Source organism: Cornus florida, unplaced genomic scaffold (assembly GCF_030987335.1).
Source record: "Cornus florida cultivar Cherokee Brave unplaced genomic scaffold, ASM3098733v1 CherokeeBrave_3.0.0_Hap2_Chr04, whole genome shotgun sequence".
Classification (NCBI taxonomy): Eukaryota; Viridiplantae; Streptophyta; class Magnoliopsida; order Cornales; family Cornaceae; genus Cornus; species Cornus florida.
In genome coordinates this window covers 16,865,252-16,885,470 of record NW_026775574.1, presented here as the reverse complement: position 1 = coordinate 16,885,470, position 20,219 = coordinate 16,865,252, and the positions used below count along the sequence as shown (strand labels likewise).

The 20,219-nt window shown below is 34.3% G+C and overlaps 1 protein-coding gene across 7 annotated transcripts; it reads right to left on the bottom strand.

The window, feature by feature from the left end:
• Positions 1-10,060: 10,060 nt before the first annotated feature.
• On the bottom strand, positions 10,061-15,577 carry LOC132302882 (uncharacterized). Of its 7 annotated transcripts, none has more exons than XR_009480961.1 (4): positions 15,428-15,577; positions 10,611-15,044; positions 10,434-10,507; positions 10,061-10,337 (listed from the first exon to the last, which is right to left on the bottom strand). XR_009480961.1 is itself a non-coding variant. In XM_059799872.1 (4 exons), the coding sequence occupies exons 2-3, from the start codon at positions 11,421-11,423 to the stop codon at positions 10,478-10,480; spliced, it is 843 nt and encodes a 280-aa protein (XP_059655855.1). In that variant the 5' UTR covers positions 11,424-11,843; positions 12,559-15,381; the 3' UTR covers positions 10,061-10,337; positions 10,434-10,477. The 7 variants fall into 7 exon arrangements, 4 of the variants coding, with proteins under 4 accessions (XP_059655855.1, XP_059655856.1, XP_059655857.1 ...); XR_009480963.1 differs by having other exon boundaries at positions 10,611-12,676; XR_009480962.1 differs by having other exon boundaries at positions 10,611-12,665.
• Between the last annotated feature and the right edge of the window lie 4,642 nt (positions 15,578-20,219).

Genomic DNA, 20,219 nt, shown 5'->3' with positions numbered 1-20,219 from the left:
AATGCCAATTATGCTATTTTGCATAATAAAAGTCTACTTTTCCATTTATATCCTATTTGCAAAACAAAAAGTCTATAATGCCCTTTATGAAACAAATAATGACATTTAAATAAAATTAAACACATTTGCAAAATAACTCATAATTTCTGACAATAAAATAAGATGCATGAATGCTAAAATGTTCGGAAAAATGATAAAAAATAAAAAATAAAAAATAAAAAAAAATGCAAGTCCTCACAATAACTTTGTAGCAATATATACCTTTAGGAATGCGAAAAGCAGTTAGCTCCTCATCTTTCGAAGTCATTCACCCGGAGTAACAATCCATAAATGAGGAGCTTCATGCCCCGTGGTTGTATCTACAGTGAGCTCAGGGATGGGAAGAGAAAAATCATCTTTTGGGCATGCCTCATTCAAATCACGAAAGTCCACACAAATTCGAATTTGTCCATTTTTCTTCTTCACTAGAACAATGCTCGAAATCCATGTTGAATATTTGACCTCATGAATGAACCCTACTTCAATCAATTTGTTGAGTTCTTCCTCTATCCTTAGAACTAGCTCTGGACGGAAGAAATGTTGAGACTGCTTAATCGGACGTGTCCCATGTTTGATAGCAAGATTGTGCACTGCAATTTTAGGATCAAGACCGGGCATCTCTTTGTATGTCCAAGCAAAGACATCCTTGTACTCAGACAACAATTGAAAGTAATCATTTTCGTTTGAGGGGCTTAGGAATGCACTAATGAAAACTGGTCTGAGTTGATCATCAATCCCTAAGTTGATTTCTTTGAGTTGATCAACGGTAGCCTGCCCCCCGTCTTTTAGTGTTGGTGGAGCTTTCTCGATGTCATTTGGTTGTTCAGAGTCAAATTCTTCTTCAACAGTGATGTGGTATGAAGTAACACAAGATGATTCGCCAATGTCTTCTGTTTTATCCACTTCTTTTGCTTGATTAGTGAATACAATGATTTACCTTCGAGCTTTTACTGTAACATCATTGATGACCTCTATCTCTGTCTTACATTTCATTCGTGAAGGTACTAGGCTTTGAACTTCACTATTGTTCACCACGTTGATGTTAACTTCCTCTGACTTTCCACTATTGCTGCTTCTTAGCGATGTATCTTTAATAGTAGTAATCTGAGAAAATACTGTCTTTCGAGATTGAGGTTGTGGAGATTTTCTTCTTTGGTCATGAAAGCTCATTCTATCAAAAACAGAGGTACGAGGCAAACTGTTGACATGAGAATTTGAAACATTTGACTTTTGGCTTGACAACCTGTTGAATACAGATATTCGATCACATGGAGCTCCTATACGATCGAAGACTGATTTTTGATGCATAGTCTGTTGGTCTTGTTCATCGTCATCTTCTTCAAACCCAATGTATAAAGTGTTTGACTTCTTATCCTTTTTGTGATTTGAATTCAAAGTGGCTCAGAAGCTACGAAACCGAGACCGGACTTGGGTGGAATGATTTTATGCCCTTGTTCTTTCAACTTCTTTTGTGTCTCATTGAGGCCATGCACTTTCTCACCGGTGACCTCAGAATTCAGTTTTTCAAGGTTTGCAGGATTTGTAAAATCTTACCTCGACTTAGCCATGAGTTGGTATGCTTTAGGATCGAATCCTTCATCAGTCCTTTGTTTTGGAAGTGATCCATGATCGACCAGAGATTGAGAAAGCCGCACAAACCCTTTTAAAGGACACTTGGAAGGCAAAGACTTTTGAATCTTGGTGAGAGGAAGAGTTAACTCTCCTTGCAGCTTTTGCATATCTTCTTTTTCCTTGGTTTGTGACATTTTCAATTTAAATTCCTTGGTTTTAATTATCTCAATGACAGGTGATTATGAGATTCTACTTCTGTAAATGGTTTATGGTCCGCCACAACCGTTTGTACGCCATTCTTGTAAAATTTGAAGCACTGATGAAGAGTCGATGGAATGACATCATTACTATGTATCCAAGGCCTTCCCAACAACAAATTGTAGGACGTCTTTGCATCAATAACACGGAATAAGGTTTCAGCTTGGAGCTCGCCAATAATTAGTTTTGCCCGAAACATGCCAATAGCTCTCTGTCCTCCTTGGTTAAAACCTTGAATAATAAGACGGCTACGAGATAATTCGTCAACTGTGATGCTGAGATTTTTCATCGTAAATTTTGGCATGAGATTCACCGCTGATCCACCATCAATAAGAATCCGAGTAACTCTTTGTTCCTTTATGTAACCGGAAACGAAGAGAGGACAATTGTGCAGCTTCGAACCCAACTGAAAATCTTCGTCAGTGAAAATAATTGGTGCATAACATGAATCCAGCATACCTCCGACTACTTCATCATCATCAGACTTTTCAATGATGGCAGCATCCTTTGTATGATTCTCCACAGTTTGGGCTTCATCTTGATCCTTGTTATTCTCACCATCAGGGCCCGTTTTAGTTGAAACCACGTAAGCTGTCACAACTTCGTCATCTAGATATCCTTCTGGAAGGAACTCTTGCAAAGTAATAGGCTTCTGGATCCTTTGGCTTATAGAGGCGTGTTTGGTTGACTGTGTCTTCTTGAACCATTTTTTGTTATGTCCAGACTGCTTAAGGCGATATTGAGGTTTCTTCTTCCTTTGCCCCCTGTCAAAATAACTAGTCTGAAAAATGTCAACTTGTTGCTTCCGTCGTTTCTTTTTTATCACCAAAATCCATCCTTCTTCATCATCCTGAGGAAAGATCCTTCCAAAGGTTGAAACGTCAAGTGCACTCCCTTTGCCAAGAGAGATGGGGATTGGTTCCAATGAGCCAAACCGGATGGTTGTGCCATATATCTCAGAAGTTGAAGGTTGAGAACGAGCACTCCCCACGACAGAGGTTGTCACAGTAATAGTAGTATGATTTAAAGTTACAACTTCGTCCGTGTCCAACAAGATTTTTCCTTATTTTGCCAGGTTCATCACCACCTCCTTGAAGATAAAACACTTCTCAATTGGATGACTAACAATACGATGATATTTGCAGTATTTTGGATCGTTGACACGCCCCATCTCTTGAGAGCGTTTGCATTCAAGAAGTTCTATAACTTTACTTTCGAGTAAACATTCTAAGATGCCAGGGACATATGAATCGGGGAAGGGGTATTCCTTCTTCTCTAACTCCTTTAGCGTAGGACGCTGTCTTTCCCTCTCTTGAAACTGGCGAGGCTTTTTATCATCCTTCTTGTCATCTTTAACAGATATCTTGATTGGGGTGGTTAAGATAGACATGGAATCTTTAACAGCAGTCTTTGACAACTTATTGCCCTTCTTCCAGTCTTTCTTATCCTTGCGTGTTTCTATGGCCACGGGACTTTTGCCTTCATGGGATTTCATACTGATCTCCATGTCATGGGCACGCGTTGTCAATTCTTCAAATGTGCGAGGTTTTATACCTTACAGAATGTAAAGAAAGCCCCAATGCATTCCCTGCATACACATCTCCACAACAGAGATTTCTGACAATTGGTCCTTGTAGTCAAGACTGAGTGCTCTCCACCGATTAATGTAGTCGATCACAAGCTCATCCTTCCATTGCTTCATGTTAGTTAACTCTATCATACTAATAGTACGACGAGTGTTATAGAACCTGTTCAAGAATTCTCGTTCCATTTGGTCCCAACTATCAATTGACTCTGACTTTAGGTCGGTGTACCACTCGAACACGTTTCCTTTAAGGGAGCAGACAAACTGTTTAACTAGTAAGTCCCCCTCTGTTCCGGCATTGTTGCAAGTCTCGACAAAATGGGCAATGTGTTGCTTGGGGTTACCTTTTCCATCAAATTGCTGAATCTTTGGAGGTTGGTATCCTACATGTATCCTCATACTGTCGATTCTCCTTGTATAGGGCTTTGAGTACATGAAAGTGCTCTGTGAGACGCCTCCATATTGGGCTCGAATTGTATTCGTTATCATATCTTGCAATTGTGCGACAGATAATGAAGAGACTGAAGAAGCATGATTGGTTTAACTAGCTGTCTATTCTGTTACCGGCTTCTGGTTTTGACTAGCCGTCTGTTTTGTCACCGGCTTCTTTTTGGGGTCCTCCATGCGAGTACCTTGTGCGGTAGAATTAGGATTCTCCGTCGGCATTACTGTGGAAGATGTAGGATTCCCAGACAGTGGTGGTGAGAAAGTTGCACGATTCGGTGCTGTGGAAGATGTACGATGCCCAGATTGTACTGGTGATTCACCGAAGGTCTGAACTTCCAATTTGTTCATCAGCGTAGCAATTTGTAAGTCCTTCTCTTCAACAGTCTTTGTGAGATTCTCAATGGCACGAGACATAGTTGCTAGTTGTTCCTCCACCGTGGCAGCTCCAGTCATCATAGCAGCGACCACATCTGAGTATGATAGGCCTTAAGAGTCAACGTTTCTTGAAGTGATTGATTATTGATTACTCCGAAGTCTGACGTGGTGACTCTGGGGGTGAACTGACACTAGAGCGAGCATCATGGATGGAATGAGATGAATCTGATGGCAGAATCTCCTTTGGAACAACATCAAGGTTCTTGACATGTTGGGTTTTCACGTTCGCCGACTTTGCAGAATTGGTTTTCACTAAGTCTTGCTGATGTTTGGATGACGCGATTGCCTGGGACTTGCTACGTGTCATAGGGCCCGCCAAAGTACTTCCATCACTTGATTTGGCCTTCGTACCACTTTTTATAGTGGCTTTGGCATCGACCTTTGTGGTACCGATGTTCTTTTGGGCTTTCTTCTCTGTCGGAGTCTTAGGGGGAGCCATACAATTTGATAGAAAAAAAGCTTGATGGTAGAATAAAGAGATGAGAGGCAAAGGAGGTCCCACCGGGCGTGCCACAAATTTGTACACACAAATTTTATAAGTCTACAATAGAAACAAAATATGGAGCAAATAATATAATTTTATTAATTTGAGAAATTGAGGTACAATCCTCTGTAATATTCTTTACAAAAGAAAGAACTGGTCCTCTGATTAAATCTCATTTTTTTTGTTGGTTGGTTGGATTCAAGGGCTGCACAGGCTTGATCTTGAATCACCGTGGAATTTGATGAAGAACGGCACGTCTTTGGCTGTGCTTGTTGTTGATCACCGTGGAATTTGATAAAGAACGGTACGATTTAATGTGCTTGGTGTTCTTCACTTTTGGGTTTGGTTGTTGGGGATGAGAGCTTTTATATTTCTCTCTGGAATTCTGAATTTGTGTACCCTTTTCCTCCTTCCTTCAGGCATCTATTTATAGGCTTATTGGATTAATAGGATGATGACACATGTCATCTCCTGATAAGGATAAAATTATAATTGGGCCAGGCTGGTTATACTATGATAATTCTCTTTAAAAATAATTATTCCAAATATATTTTATTTAGGAATAATTATCTGTTTATTTAACCATCTGGGTTGGGCTAATTAAATAATTTAAGTAGACTAAGCCTGAGCCAATTAAATAACTTAATTAAACATTAAGCCCATATTTAATAGGTCAATTTGTCAAAACCAAAGTCCACTAAAATTTTAGTGTCTACAGCATCTTCAGCAGTATGTTAAAATATTCTTTTGTATAAAATATACATTGCCACGTATGATGTGTAATTTTTTTTTTTTTTTTTTCTCCAGCAATCATTTAAGATACACTGTCACGTCATCAATGTGTCAAATTATTGTGTATTTTACACATCCACATCAGCATATTTCCTTTCTCCTCCATCTTTCTCATTTCATTAACGAATCAACCATGTATTAAGTAAGTTTGTAAAAATTATGTGGGATCTAATCATGACATTGGTTAGTTGTCATTGGGGGATATATTTTTACACAAAAGGTATAAAACAACCACTAGAGTTAAAAATAAATATTCCAAAATTTTTGTATAAATCTATTATGACACATCAGATTTACAAAAAAAAATATATATATATATACACAATGGTTGGAGATGTTCTAAGGAGTTTTAAAATCTTTAAAATTCTAAACATGAGGTCCACTTTCCTTTGATAGAGTATTTGTAACCGTTAATTGCACCATGTCATCGTTATAATTATTACAATGTCATCAAAATTTAAACTTAAAATGATACACCCTAATAATATTTGACACCTTTTTAATTTGTATCCTATTTTTCTCATTTGCATATTAATTTAGCTGTCTTATACCGAATGAAATTGTGTGCATTGTCCTTTTGATACTGTTCTTTTTAGCCTTTACTTCTTTATATTAATAAATAATTTTTTTATAATTATTAATAAAAACCTTTTAAATACAAAAATCAAACGATTTGAACAATATTTAATCTATAATTGAAGAATATATACTAACAGGTTGGTTAGTGGCGACTAGCTAATAATATATGTTCATGTCCAACTAATTGAAGAAGACAACAAAAATTGACTCTAAAACACCATTTCTTTTTTTCTTTTTTCTTTTTCTTTGGATAAATACATAAAACCCACTTTATCAGGAAAAAAAAAAAAAAAAAATTTACTTCCACTTTCAATTATTTACTTGAAAAAGGTAAAAAGAAATATGAGTAATATTATAATAGCAGAAGGTAAATAAGAACACTATTTGCTTTGTGAAAATATTTTTAAAATTTGTGTTTGTATAGAACTAATCATCGATATATATACCTTTTTATCTCTTTAATTTATTCGAGTTAACATGTAATTTTGAGTTCACTTTCTATCAATCATAACAACATTGATGAATTTGGCATTGTAAATAGAAGATTGCGAATACATTTTTTTATTATTATATAACCATTGCTACTACCAAAATTCAACAATAATAACTGTTTGGTGCCCTAAAGATACACGAACCAGGACTGTCAAAGTCCAAGTTTGTGGGTTGTGGCTAAGCTGGCTTGAACCATGCTTCACTGAGCCAAACAAATATTCCTTGTATGAATTTAATGGAGGATTCATCTGCTATAGTAGAAGACTCACCACTATGTCAGATACCGATACGTAACGACCCACTCTATCACATTGTATGATATTATTCGTTTTGGGTTTGAGTTCGCATAATTTTACTCTTAAGCGTTACTCCAAAAGGCCTCATACTAATTAGAATGACACACCTTCATATAAGCACTTCACCTTTCCTTTACCCAGGCGATGTGGGACTGTGCACCCGTAACTCGCCAGTGTGGTAACCTAACAGTGTCTCGCACCGCCCACAAGGTCATCACACAATCCACCCCCCTTGGAGGCCCGACGTCCCCGTCAACACACTTTCGACTGGGTCAGGCTCAGATACCATTTGTTACGACCCACTCCATCACATGGTATGATATTATCCGCTTTGGGGCCTGAGCCCGCACAGTTTTGTTAAGAGGAATGTGAAATGCTTATATGTAAGTATGTCATCTCCAATTGGTATGAGCCTTTTAGGGTAAAACTCAAGAGCAAAACTGTGCGGGCTCAGGCCTAAAGCGGACAATAATATACCATGTGGTGGAGTGAGTCATTACAAATGGTATAAGAGCCTGACCCAGTCGGAAGTGTGTTGACGAGGACATCGGGCCTCCAAGGGAGGTGGATTATGATTACCTTGTGGGCGGGTGTGCCGTGGGCGGGTGCGAGACACTGTAAGGCTACCACACTGGCGAGCTACGGATGCACAGTCCCACATCGCTTGGATAAAGGAAATGTGAAGTGCTTATATGTAGGTGTGTTATTCTAATTAGTATGAGACCTTTTGGGGTAAAGTTCAAAAGTAAAATCGTGCGAGCTCAGGTCCAAAACGGACAATATTATAGTATTTGGTGAAGTGGGTCGTTACACCGCAAGTCGAGACATCGGTCATTACTCTCACAGTAATTATCATAAACTTGTAAAATTCAACTGGCCATATTTATACATATATTGGTGAACTGCAACTAGTAAAAAAATACATCAAAATAGAGTCTAAAAGAAGAATCAAGGGAGGACCAAGGAGAAGTTGAATTCCAACAAGATTGCAAGTATAATGCTTCAACTCATGCCATGCAAACAGACAAAGCAAGGGACATAATAGAATTATATAACGAGAGCTACTATATAGCAAAGTTTGACAATTATGATCATGGTTTTAATCGGGAATTTAAACTAAGGCTCCGTTTATTTGATCGTAAAATATTTATTGTGTTTTCTGGTGTTTGGTTGTTGTAAAATATTTACAAAGAAAAAAATATTAAAATCTAACAAAATAACTTATTCATCTTTTCGGTAAACTATTATAGATGCCGCACCCGATGAATATATATATTATTTCTCTATGTTTGACAAATGTTTAGGTCGAGTTCATCGGGATATATTTTACCTAAAATTATATATATATTTTTCTAAAAAAATATTTTACATTGAAACGAACATAGCCCACGTGTTTAATCGAACTTTTTCTTAACAAGACAGATTCATTATACTTGCAAGCTACAGCCCTTTGACAGATTCAACATCGTAGTAAAACACCCATGGTTTCGACTAATCCTGATCAAATTTCTTGAAGTAATCATGAAATATTTCAGTTACAGTTGTGTGGCCTTATGGAAGTTGTTGGGCCTCTATCTTTTTGGGCTGTTCTTTCTCTGTCGGCTAACGCCTATTTATGCTTTATATTTTGTGGGTTGGGCTAGTTTTCCCTCCCCAAGTCTTGTACTCTTGGGCCCATGTACAATTTTCTTACAGTTTACACATTGTTTATTTTAAATTTTTATTTTTAGAACATATTGAATAATTCTGATTTATGCTAAAGTAAATTATTAAATCAGCAATTGTGAATTGAAGGTGAAATCTATATAATCACATCTTTGTAGCTTTAACATTTGATTTCTTTAATTCTCTCAGTCTTGTTCTCTTTGTGTTTGCATATATATATATAGAACAAATATTGTAATGGCAATATGCCCATTACTTTTATAGTAAGGTGCTTTTATAATTTATATTTAAATGCACTTCAGCTTGATTGGTATGTATTGCTTTGGGTCTCCATATATTAATATGCCTTACATTTCAAGTTGTGAGTCGGTCTTTTGCATATGCTTATATTTCTTTGAGTTGCTTTATATGTTTGAGTATCTGACTATATGCTATACATTCATATCAAATATATCCCTTACTCGCAGGGGCAGAGCCAAGATTGCAAACTAGGGAGGGCTAAAAATAATTAAACCCATGATTGCTTAGTATGTCATTCATGCTCTAAATATATAATTATTATGCATCAGTTATTCAATTAAATCCAATAATTTACAACATTTTAACACATTTATACTTCCAAACTCTAACGTATTTTCACAGTCAATAATTCATTAAAGTTTGCTTCATACAAGTATTAAAACAAACAATTATAAGAATGCAAGATATATATGTTCCTTATCAATAAATTCACATTAGAAAGTAAGACCTATGTGCTCCGCCCCTGACTAGTTATTAATCCATTATATAATAAATTACTCAATTTAATAAGAAATTATCAAGTCATCAACAAAGTCCTTTTTTTTTTTTCAAAAATAAAATTCAATATTTCATTGGATTAACAATAGTAATCCATGATATCCATTCATCTATGCCTTAGTGTCTTACACACGAAGAGTTTAGGTCTTGTTCCATAGACTATCAATGTGTTTGATTTACTGGATTGGGCCCTATTATATTTTATTATGGTTTATTTTATGATTGGACATGTTTATAGTTCGTGAGCTTACTCATATTTTAGGCTTGACCTTTGTAAATTTTATTACTCTTTTTATTTATACAAATACTATGGATTGGGCTGGGCTGATAGGAAGAGGAAGAGTAGTACATAAGTTTATATGAACAATAGTATTAATTTTTTTTTTTCAATTGGACTTGAGTTATAGCCCAAGTTAGCCCATTGTGAGTTCCTCCTTGCTAGTTACTCGCTTGATTTTTGCTTAAGATGTTAGAATTGATATTTAAGTGTTGGATGATAATGTTGACAGAAAGTCTTCTGAAATTCCTTTTTATATCACTTCGAACATTTTCTACTTATTATTATTATTATATTTTCTTATTTTAAAGCAAAAGGTAAATTAAAATAGCTGGAGGGTATTTGTCAAAACCGAAAAAAACTTCATGCTTCTTTATTTAATCAACAACAACAAAAAATTTATATATATAATATTCCACTCAGATACAGTATTACTGGTTTAAACAAGAAAACACACCGCCACAAATATAATGAAACACACCAAAATATTACAATACATGAAAGAAGCACAGATAACCAAGAACTGAAACAAGCACACCATTTTCATTTTTCCATTTTTGCAACTTGCGGAAAGAGCTAGTTGGAAATCAAACTCCTGGAATCATCACCAAGCTCCTTCTTTTCAAACAAATACAAGGAAGAAGAAAATTTTCATCAGTGAATATTTATATTTTAGACTTGCTATAGTCGCCAATAATAATTCATCTTACAAACCTGATCGCAGAATCTTTAAGTGGATCATGCCTTTACGAGGAAGACTAACTGGGACCTACCTCCGAAGTTGTTGCCTGAAAAACCATCCCACTGTTCTTTATCATTGTAATTAATTATTTGGATATAATCTATACAGTGATCCATGGATGACCATTATATATGCTCAATGATACGTACCTTGGGTCCGAAGTGGTTTTGCACAACGTGATTAAGGTCGCCACCATTGATCGTGATCACAGTCTCTTGCCCCTCAGATTCGTGTTTCACTATTTTCTTCAGTTGAGGTGTTACTTGGTCTCCAGAACCAAAAGTCTCCATCTCGGAACAATATCGGATATCCAGTCTTTCCAAAGATGGCCATTCAATAGTATAATACCCGGTGCAAAAACTCTTCAACCTGTACAGTTGAAAAAGTGATATCGAGGACAGGCAGGGAAATTCAACTGAAGCCGCTTCTTGTTTTCCTTTCTTATCCTCAATTACATTTTGCAATTTGTAGCACTGGGATACATTCAAACATTCAAGTTTCTCAAAAAAGGGACTGCCATACACGCTTACACGGGTGAGGCTTCTCAAAAAAGGGACTGCCATCTCCGTATCTTGCTCCTCTTCATGTCCTAATAATACTTCCAAACTATGGCAAGCAATAACATCAAGGTATTTCAGGCGAACAGGCCCTTGTAATAGCTTTGGAGAGAGTAACTTTCTTAACTTGGGACAACAATACACACACAGCTTCTCAAGGTTACAAAGGCTAATAAATTGATGGGGGCCGTCCTTCCATATATGTGTCGTATTGGACAAAGAATCTAGAACAATTTCTTTCAGCTTTGAGAGCGACACTTCTGCATCTACATGCTCTTCAAAAACATGTACCAGCTTAAAACATTGATAGACATCGAGCTTCACAAGATTTTTTAGCCTTCCTAGCAAACTGGATGAAACCAGCTTAAGTATGTTAATACACTTAAACACATGTAGTTCGCGCATATTGCGAAAAGATTTGTCCGGGACATATTTCAATGAAGCTCCACATGTTAGAAAGCGACAAAACCTCTAAGCTGCTAAAGGCCATCTGCGGTGTCGACTCCTTTGTGTTCACCAGATATTCCGTCCCTTCAAGGCAATCGAGTTCAAGAGACTTTAATTCATTGAAGCCCTCCTCGATTAGTTCACTGAAGATATTATTCAAATTCTTCAAGTGGCCCAAAACTAGATGCTTAGTCTTCTTTAACAGCAACTTAAACCAATCCAACATTATGGGATGTATTGGCCCATCATGGTCAATTGTCAAGCTTCTCATGTTTACATAAGGATAAGGTTTGTTGTATACATGAAGACTCTCAAATACTTTTCCAATGCCAATTGTTATGTTGAAACTTGTTGACTCTCGCGCACGCTCAGTTAAATCTATATGCAAAAGATCAATTGGAATAAAAAATTTCAGGCAAGCCAATCGAGACAAGGAATTGAGCTCAACAAGATTGTCGAACTTAAAACGTTGTGGCAAATACAGCTCCTCTAATCTAGGAAGTTTGCATATGACGCCTGGTACTATATTTGTAAGCTTTTCACAGTTGGTCAAATCAAGGAGTTTCAGACGACTCAATTCGACAATATTGCAAGGAATTCCACCAATTTCAGAACCACTAAAGCTGAGAATCTCAAGATTCTTTAGTGTTGCTATCATGGATATGTCCTCTAAGTTGCAAGAAGTTAGATGAAGGGTTCGAAGGGTATTAGAAAGCGGTTGAAGTGATGGTGGAAGTATTGGCAAGAAATGGATACCACTCATTTCTAAAAAAATCAATTGATCATTGGATCCTTTGAAGAAATCATCTGGAATGTGCAAGTGAGAATTGCATTGTATTCGCAAGGTCTGGAGTTTTGAGGCTGATAGCTCACGAGGAAGCTCATTGATATCATTTGATATCAATGAGATGGCTGAATAATTTTCAAATGTTTGTGTATCTGGCCAATTTTTCAGTCCAGCCATAACCTTGAACTGGTACTTATCATGTTTAGACGAAATATATATTGCAACATCGCGAAGGGCATCATGCATTTTAACGAACCCTTTCTCAGAACCATCCAGCAACATAAAAGAATCAGTAAGGGTACTTACTACGTCATGGGCGCTATATATTGCTTCTTCAATGGTGTTGACATCTCCAAACACCTTCAGCCCCATGGCATATCTCATCAGGTCTTCCACCGAAATGTTATGATCTTCTGGAAACAAGCTACAGAGTAAGAACAATAATTTGGCCTCCTCCCTTTCGAGATAATTGAAACTCAACTCAAGTTTGGCAAACACATTATATGAATTCAATGATTCTCCCACATAAAGTTTGTGGAAAACGAAATCTTTGTTGAAAAAGAACTTGATTTTAGAATTTTAGTTGTAATTAGTATTTTCAAGTATTTGGTATACATGATGTATGTGTGCATTTCATATTAGTGGGGTAGTAAATGGTCTTGATGGAGAAGGTTATGTAAGACTAAAAGGTATGGGAATTAAGTCTCCTAAATACTATGTTAGTGAGAGTTATGCTACTAATGGTTATGTTAGTGGGAATAATGGGTGTAATTAGGCCTTTAAATGTAATGGTTATGCATACATATGTGAAGCCTATATAATCATGTACTTTAGTCATTTTAGAATATGAATTAGAAGTGGAATAAGAATAATTTTTCAAGTATTCCTCCATATCATTTTCTTCCAAATATTATAGTGTTGTGTGTGTATCTTGGCCACTATTTCCAACAAAGTGGTATCAGAGTAAAGTCAGAAAGTAGTATCAGAGCAAAAACCAACAAAGTGGTATCAGAGTCAGATTTCATGTTCAGAACCTAAACGATCCTGAAGGCCTGACGAAGTTGATCCTAGAAGGTTCAACACTTTGAGAAAAACAAGTTTCTCTTTGATGATGATGAAGGGGAGAAAATGTATTTTCTTAGTGAGAAGATGATGTTATTTAATTATAGGAGAATGAGAATCATCATGACTTCATACCTCAAAGCATGTGATTTGTGGGATGTTGTTGGATTAAAGCCAAAGAATGGCATGTCCAACAAGCTTCGAGACAAGAAAGAAGAAAAGGCATTGGTAGTGTTGCAGAAAGCAATACACCAAGAAATTTGGGAGTATTTTGGAGAGTCCAAAACTCCAAGTTATGTTTGGAAGATACTCGAGACCATCGTTTCTAATCATAGAAGTGAATCACTACCCATGGAGTATTGTGTACAATGCTTTGAGGATGATGAGTTTACAAAGGCTGATTATGAAAGTCTTGAGGATAAAGGTGTGGAGAATGAAGAAGCGTACAACACAAATCAAGTTGAAGAATTTGAAGAACAACTTGAAATGGTGAATGAGGAAGAGGTAAAGAAATGTGTTGAAGAAGGGATTAAAAAAGTGTAGGAGAATGAAGTTAAAAGAGAAGAAAGTGTTAAAGAAGATGCACAAGTTGATGAATTTGGTGCATTAACATCTTCAGGTATGGTTACAAATTCCACCTTGAAAGAAGTTATATTTAAATTATTTGATAAAATTCTGATTTCTTCATATTCATCTCAATTGAAAAGCAAAATCAAATATTATGATAATTGTGTTCATGTTGTGGAGAATGATGAACTTTTCTTGAAGAAAGTTATTCCAATGAAGTATGAGATTGAAGCTCAAGATGATAATAATTTCTTAAATTATTTTTTGAAAAATGGTTTGGAGAGTTTTGTAATTGACACAGATTGGGTGAATATGGAGTTATTTTTTGACTCTAAAGAAAAAGCATATGTGAAGTTGAAGAGTCATAAAAGATTCAAGAAGAAAAAAGATAGATGGTGCGTTTATATAAAGAGGATGATATATGATTATGTGAAGACATCAAACAAGCATTTGAAGATTTTTCACAAGCCATATACATCAATGGAAATGGCTAAGAAGATTGTTGCAATTAAACGAGGTGGAAATCAAGACAAAGTAACAAATTATTGATCTAGCCCCCAAGATCAATAAGAAGTTTACTTTTAAGTTACAAAATCAAGTTTAAAGGGGGGTGTTGAAAATAAACTTGATTTTAGAATTTTAGTTGTAATTAGTATTTTCAAGTATTTGGTATACATGATACATGTGTGCATTTCATGTTAGTAGGGTAGTAAATGGTCTTGATGGAGAAGGTTATATAAGACTAAGAGATATGGGAATTAAGTCTTCTAAATATTATGTTAGTGGGAGTTATGCTACTAATGGTTATGTTAGTGGGAATAATGGGTGTAATTAGGCCTTTAAATGTAATGGTTATGCATACATATGTGAGGCCTATATAATCATGTACTTTAGTCATTTTAAAATATGAATTAGAAGTGGAATAAAAATAATTTTCCAAGTATTCCTCCATATCATTTTCTTCCAAATATTATAGTGTTGTGTGTGTATCTAGACCACTATTTCTAACAAAGTGGTATCAGAGTAAAGTCAGAAAGTGATATAAGAGCAAAAACTAACAATCTTAACCTGCAGTCCATGAATGGCATAACAATAAATAACACTTACCTCCCATTGCATCCCTTTCAATTTACATCTTTTTGCAGCAAATCGACATGGTCAACCTTAATGTCATCAAAATTCAAACTTAAGATGACACCCGTATATATAATCAGAACCCATTTCACTCATCTTTTACTATTTATCCTCTCTCTCATTTGTACATTAATTTAAAGGTCTATTATACATTATGCTATCATATATATATATAAAAATTCTGTCCTTTTGATGTTGTTACATATACATATTGAAGTATATGGGATCCACATCATAACCTAAGAAAAAACTATTCTTCTTTGTCACATCAAAAGATAAGAAAAACTCAAAGATTTTCATGTCAGTTTTGAAAAATCTCTGCAAAAAGATATACTTATTTTGTTGAGCATAATATATATATATATATATATATATATATCAACTTCTTTATAAAAGAAAGAAAAAATTGTACCTGATATTTTTGCCACAAACACTAATCCGAGTCTTGTCTCCCTCGCTGCTACAACAGAAACGATTTGCTTCTGATCGTAATTTCTCTCAGAAAAAATTGTACCTGATGTTTTGGCCTACAGAATGCCTTCAAAACACACACGAATTCTCTGGTGACTTGATACAATGACTTGAATTATTGACGTTGATCATTTTTCTACTAGTGAACCCCATTCTACTTTTACTGGTAGACCCCATTTTACTTTACTTTACAAAATACACTCGAGTACTCAATTACAATAATATTTAAATTTTGCCCCCATTTTATATGTATATAGTAAAATAAGTACCCATTACAATACATGAAAATAAGTACCCTAAGAGTAGTGATACACCCAAGTCGTAGGCTCGTAACTACCTCTTGATTAATTATTTATGCACAATATAAGTAAGTATTTGTTAATTTATTATAACAAATTGATACAATTATTATTTTTTATAACGAAATATATGATATAAGATATATATATATCAGTGCAATAATTTATTTGTAGCTTGGCATGATATAAAATAAAGGTGTGAAAATAATAATCTTGCCCATATGTTTTGGCTAGGATAAAGGTGTGAAAATATTTTACCTTACTTTCACATACATACGAAATCTCTTTTGACTTGATACAATAACCTAAATTATTGAGGTGGATAATTTTTCTATCAGTGAAACTCATTTTATTTTACAAAATATACTCATCTTGTTTTAGCTCAGCCTTTTTTGTTCCAAATTAAATATTTTTTTTTGAAAATCTAAATTTTTTAGAGAGTAAATTTTAGTATTTTTTTTTTTACTAAATGGTAGTGAATGATAACTTTCTTTTGGACAATTTCTTAGTAAAAGTAAATAAATTGCTTTTGGACTTAATAAATTGCTCCCTTTTTTTTTTCTTTATTTTTTTTTTTTTTTTTTTTTTTTTTTTGGTTCAGATCATTACGAGCTGTTGAAGAGTTTCCTAAAGCACATGGTCCCATAAAAAAGTATGAGGATTGGTCTGTAAGATTATTATAAAATCTTAAGATTCTTATCACAATGCTCAAAACAGGGGCCAGCTAATAAAAAGACAGTAAAGGCTCCATTTAAAAGTATAAACAATAATTAGAAGACCACCACCCAAAAAAAAATAAATAAATAAATAAATAAACACTTTAATAAATGTAAAAGATTAAAAGGTGTTAAGAAAAAAATTAAAGATATTGAGAAAAAAATTTAATCTTTATCTCAACCTAATTTAATAGTTTTCTCAACATGATTTAATAATTTTCTCAATATAATTTTTTTCTTAATACCTTTAAATCTTGTTCTCAATACATTTAATCTTATTTTTAACACCTTTAATCTTTTTCTCAACACATTTAATCTTATTTTCAACTCCTTTATTCTTTTTCTCAACACTTTTGATCTTGTTTTCAACTCCTTCATTCTTTTTCTCAACACCTTTAATCTTTTTTTCAACACCCTTTAATATTTTTCTCGATAGATTCAATATTACTGTAACACCTTTTAATCTTGTTCACAAGAGCTTTAATCACAAGAGCTTTAATCTTGTTCTCAACACCATTTAATCTTTACCTCAAGACCCTATCATCTTTATCTCAAGACCCTATAATCTTTACCTCAATGTCTTTTAATTTTTTTCTCAAACTCAAATTTGAGTAATTTGGGGAAAAAAAAAAAAAAAAAAAAAAAAAAAAAAAAATCTATCACAAAAACATAGACTTTATCTCTAGTTTATGGGACGGTGACGAGGGAAGTGTTGAAGCAGAATTTTTTTTTTTTTTTGGTAGTTTTCTCTCTCTCTCTCTCTCTTCGATAATATTTTTACCGTAATGTCATTCCTTTTTTTGTCTCACTCAAAAACTATTCTTTTTGAAAATATACCTGCACTACAGCATCAACATGGGTACAAACAGACCCATTTACAGCTGAGGATCCTAGTCCTTAATGAGTTTGGGCATAAATTGTCACCCTTATCCATACTCAATCAAAAAAAAAATTTTATTGCAAAGGCACAAAGGTGAAGCCATCAATGACAGTACAGAGGCAAAAGCTAAGCCAAATAAAGACATACAATTATACAAATTTTGAAACAAAACAAAAATAATAATAAATAATAAATAATTAAGAATATGCTCCAGATTTGTTGAGAATATGAGTCAAAGCTCAAGAACAGAACCCACTAAGGGAGAAGAGTAGTAGCAGGAGTGACTCAAAGGCCTGACCATCATTAAAGTAACAGTTCCAAAGCTACATCCACAAGGCACATTCGATTGGAAAAAAACTACCCAAATTCGCACAAGATCAAATCAAATGAAAAAGATCAAATCAAGTTGGGAATAACCAAAACTGACATAGATTAAAGATTTAACCGGAGAGAAAATAACAAATCCATTCATACAAATCGAAAACAAGCCAACTAGTGGAACAAAAGCAAAAACCACATAAACTACATTTAATGTGACAACACAAGATGTCCATTCTTTAATCAAAGCTAAAAAAAATAATAAAAATAATAATCATAATAATGCTAATGGCAAGCTAAATGGAAGAGTGAATCATGCCCAAATCTTTGATGAGCAACATTTAATTAATGTCTACTATTTGAGAAGGATGCATTCTTATTCATTCAAGTATTTACACATCTTGTATCTTGTTTTCGCTCACTATATTTTGTTCTAAATTAAATATATTTTTTTTGAAAATTTAACTTTCTAAGAAGGTAAGTTCTTTTTTTCTTTTTTTTTTTTACTGTAGTGGTAGTGAATGGTAATTTTCTTTTCGACAATTTCTTAGTAAAAGTAAATAAATTGCTTTTGGATATTATTTGAAGGTTTTTTTTTTTTTTTTCATTACGAATTGCTGGAGAGTTTCCTAAACCAGGTCCACATGGTCCCATCAAAAAGTAGGAGTTGTTTGGCCGACACCTTAAAGAGCATTATTTGTCTACAAGATTATAATCTTAAGATTCGTATCACAATGCTCAAAACAGGGGGCCAAATAATAAAAGACAGTAAAACTTTTATTAAAGTAAAAGGCGCCATTTAAAAGTAGAAACAACAATGGGAAGACGACCACCAACAACAAAAAGTGCTTTAATTAGTCGGTGGTAATTTAATCCAGATTCCTTATATCTAATAAAATATAAATTGAAGGAATAGTGTAAAGGGTGAGATACTGAAAATTAAAAATTAGAGAACATAGGGAAGGAGATCATTTTTATACTTTGTTATCTTGTCATTAATCAATTATATTCTATCACATAAGTAAAAATATTTTATTTTAATTAATCCTATCATTACGTGTCCGTATTTAATCATTTTATTAACCAATTGTATTATCTTATATAAGTAAAATTACTTTATTTTAGTGGATGCTATTACTATGTGTTTAAATATAAAAGAAAGAAATTGTATATTGTATTGATGTAATGTGAATAATATTAGGGATTTATTTAGGAGACAACATGTGTGAAAAATAAGTAAATATAAACTCTATATGATAAACCTAAACACGTTAACAACCTATATATGATAACAATATATTCTAACAGCATCCGTCAAACTCAAAACTTAAGGTGGGTTATATAAAATCATCTTAAGTTTGGAAATAAGATCCTTAAAATGGCTTAGCGGAAGCGATTTGGTGAAAACATTTGTTATCTGATCATAAGAAGTAATGGACCACAACTGTAAAGTCTTCTGAAGAAAATGATTACGAACAAAATGGCAATTGATCTCAATGTGTTTGGCACACTAAAAACAGAATTGTGCGCATTTTGAATTGCACACCTATTATCATAATACATAGGAGTGGCAATGGATGAAGAAACTCCCATTTCCTGAAGGATCCAATGTAACCACATAAGTTCAGACATAAATGAAGTCAGTCTAGCACGAGTGTGTATTAGGGTTTCACACACACAATTGACAAATATAACAGATAAAAAATCACACACAAACAAAAACGAGATTTACGTGGTTTGGCAAATTACCTAATTCACGGGCGAAGAACGACTAACTTTACTTCAAAAACTTGATTACACACTATTCTCTCTCTCTTTCCTCACACAATCTCAACTCTCTTTTTCTCTCTGCCATTTACTCTCTCTCATACCCATATCTATTTATAGAGTCTTCAAACCCAAATCCTTATTGGACAAGTATTCCCCAACATGCCTATAAGGAGTTACCATATAAATCCCAACTCTAAAATAGGAACTTTATGGGACACAATTTCCTTAACAAATTTCAACATTCCAAAACGGGAAAAAAAGAAATTAATTTCAATATTCTAAAATGGAAAAGGAAATTAATTTCTGTAGACAATTTTGAGCCACAAACCTAACAATCTCCACCTTGGCTTGAAATCGGTCTTCACACGATCCTCTACAGCTCCACCTCGAATGAAGATCACTCCACATTAAACAAAGATTTCTCCACCTCAAATAAATCACAATAATGAATTGAGAAACATTTAACAATCTTCACCATTTCTCAAATTCATCACTCTTCTTCTTATCGTTCTTCGCCGCACCACTATACTCATTTATTCTTAACAAATTCTAAGCTCAAATAATTAAACTTGGAATCTACTTTCGCATCACCAAATTGAACTCCTTGCTTTTGAAATAAAAGCAGGTACTCTTGCAATTGTCAAAACTTCTTCCTTCTCTTGTTTTTCTTGATTCTTTATTCTAGTAGACCTCGAAACAAGCTTCCATTCCGTCTTTGCAATTGTTCCACCTAGCACAGTATTTCCCAAC

Coding starts and splice junctions, on each gene's coding strand:
- LOC132302882 (XM_059799874.1), bottom strand. CDS start 11,423: ATGCGCGAACTACATGTGTTTAAGTGTATTAACATACTTAAGCTGGTT. Junction 10,508..10,610: donor AAAACCACTTCGGACCCAAG/GTACGTATCATT, acceptor ATGGTTTTTCAG/GCAACAACTTCGGAGGTAGG.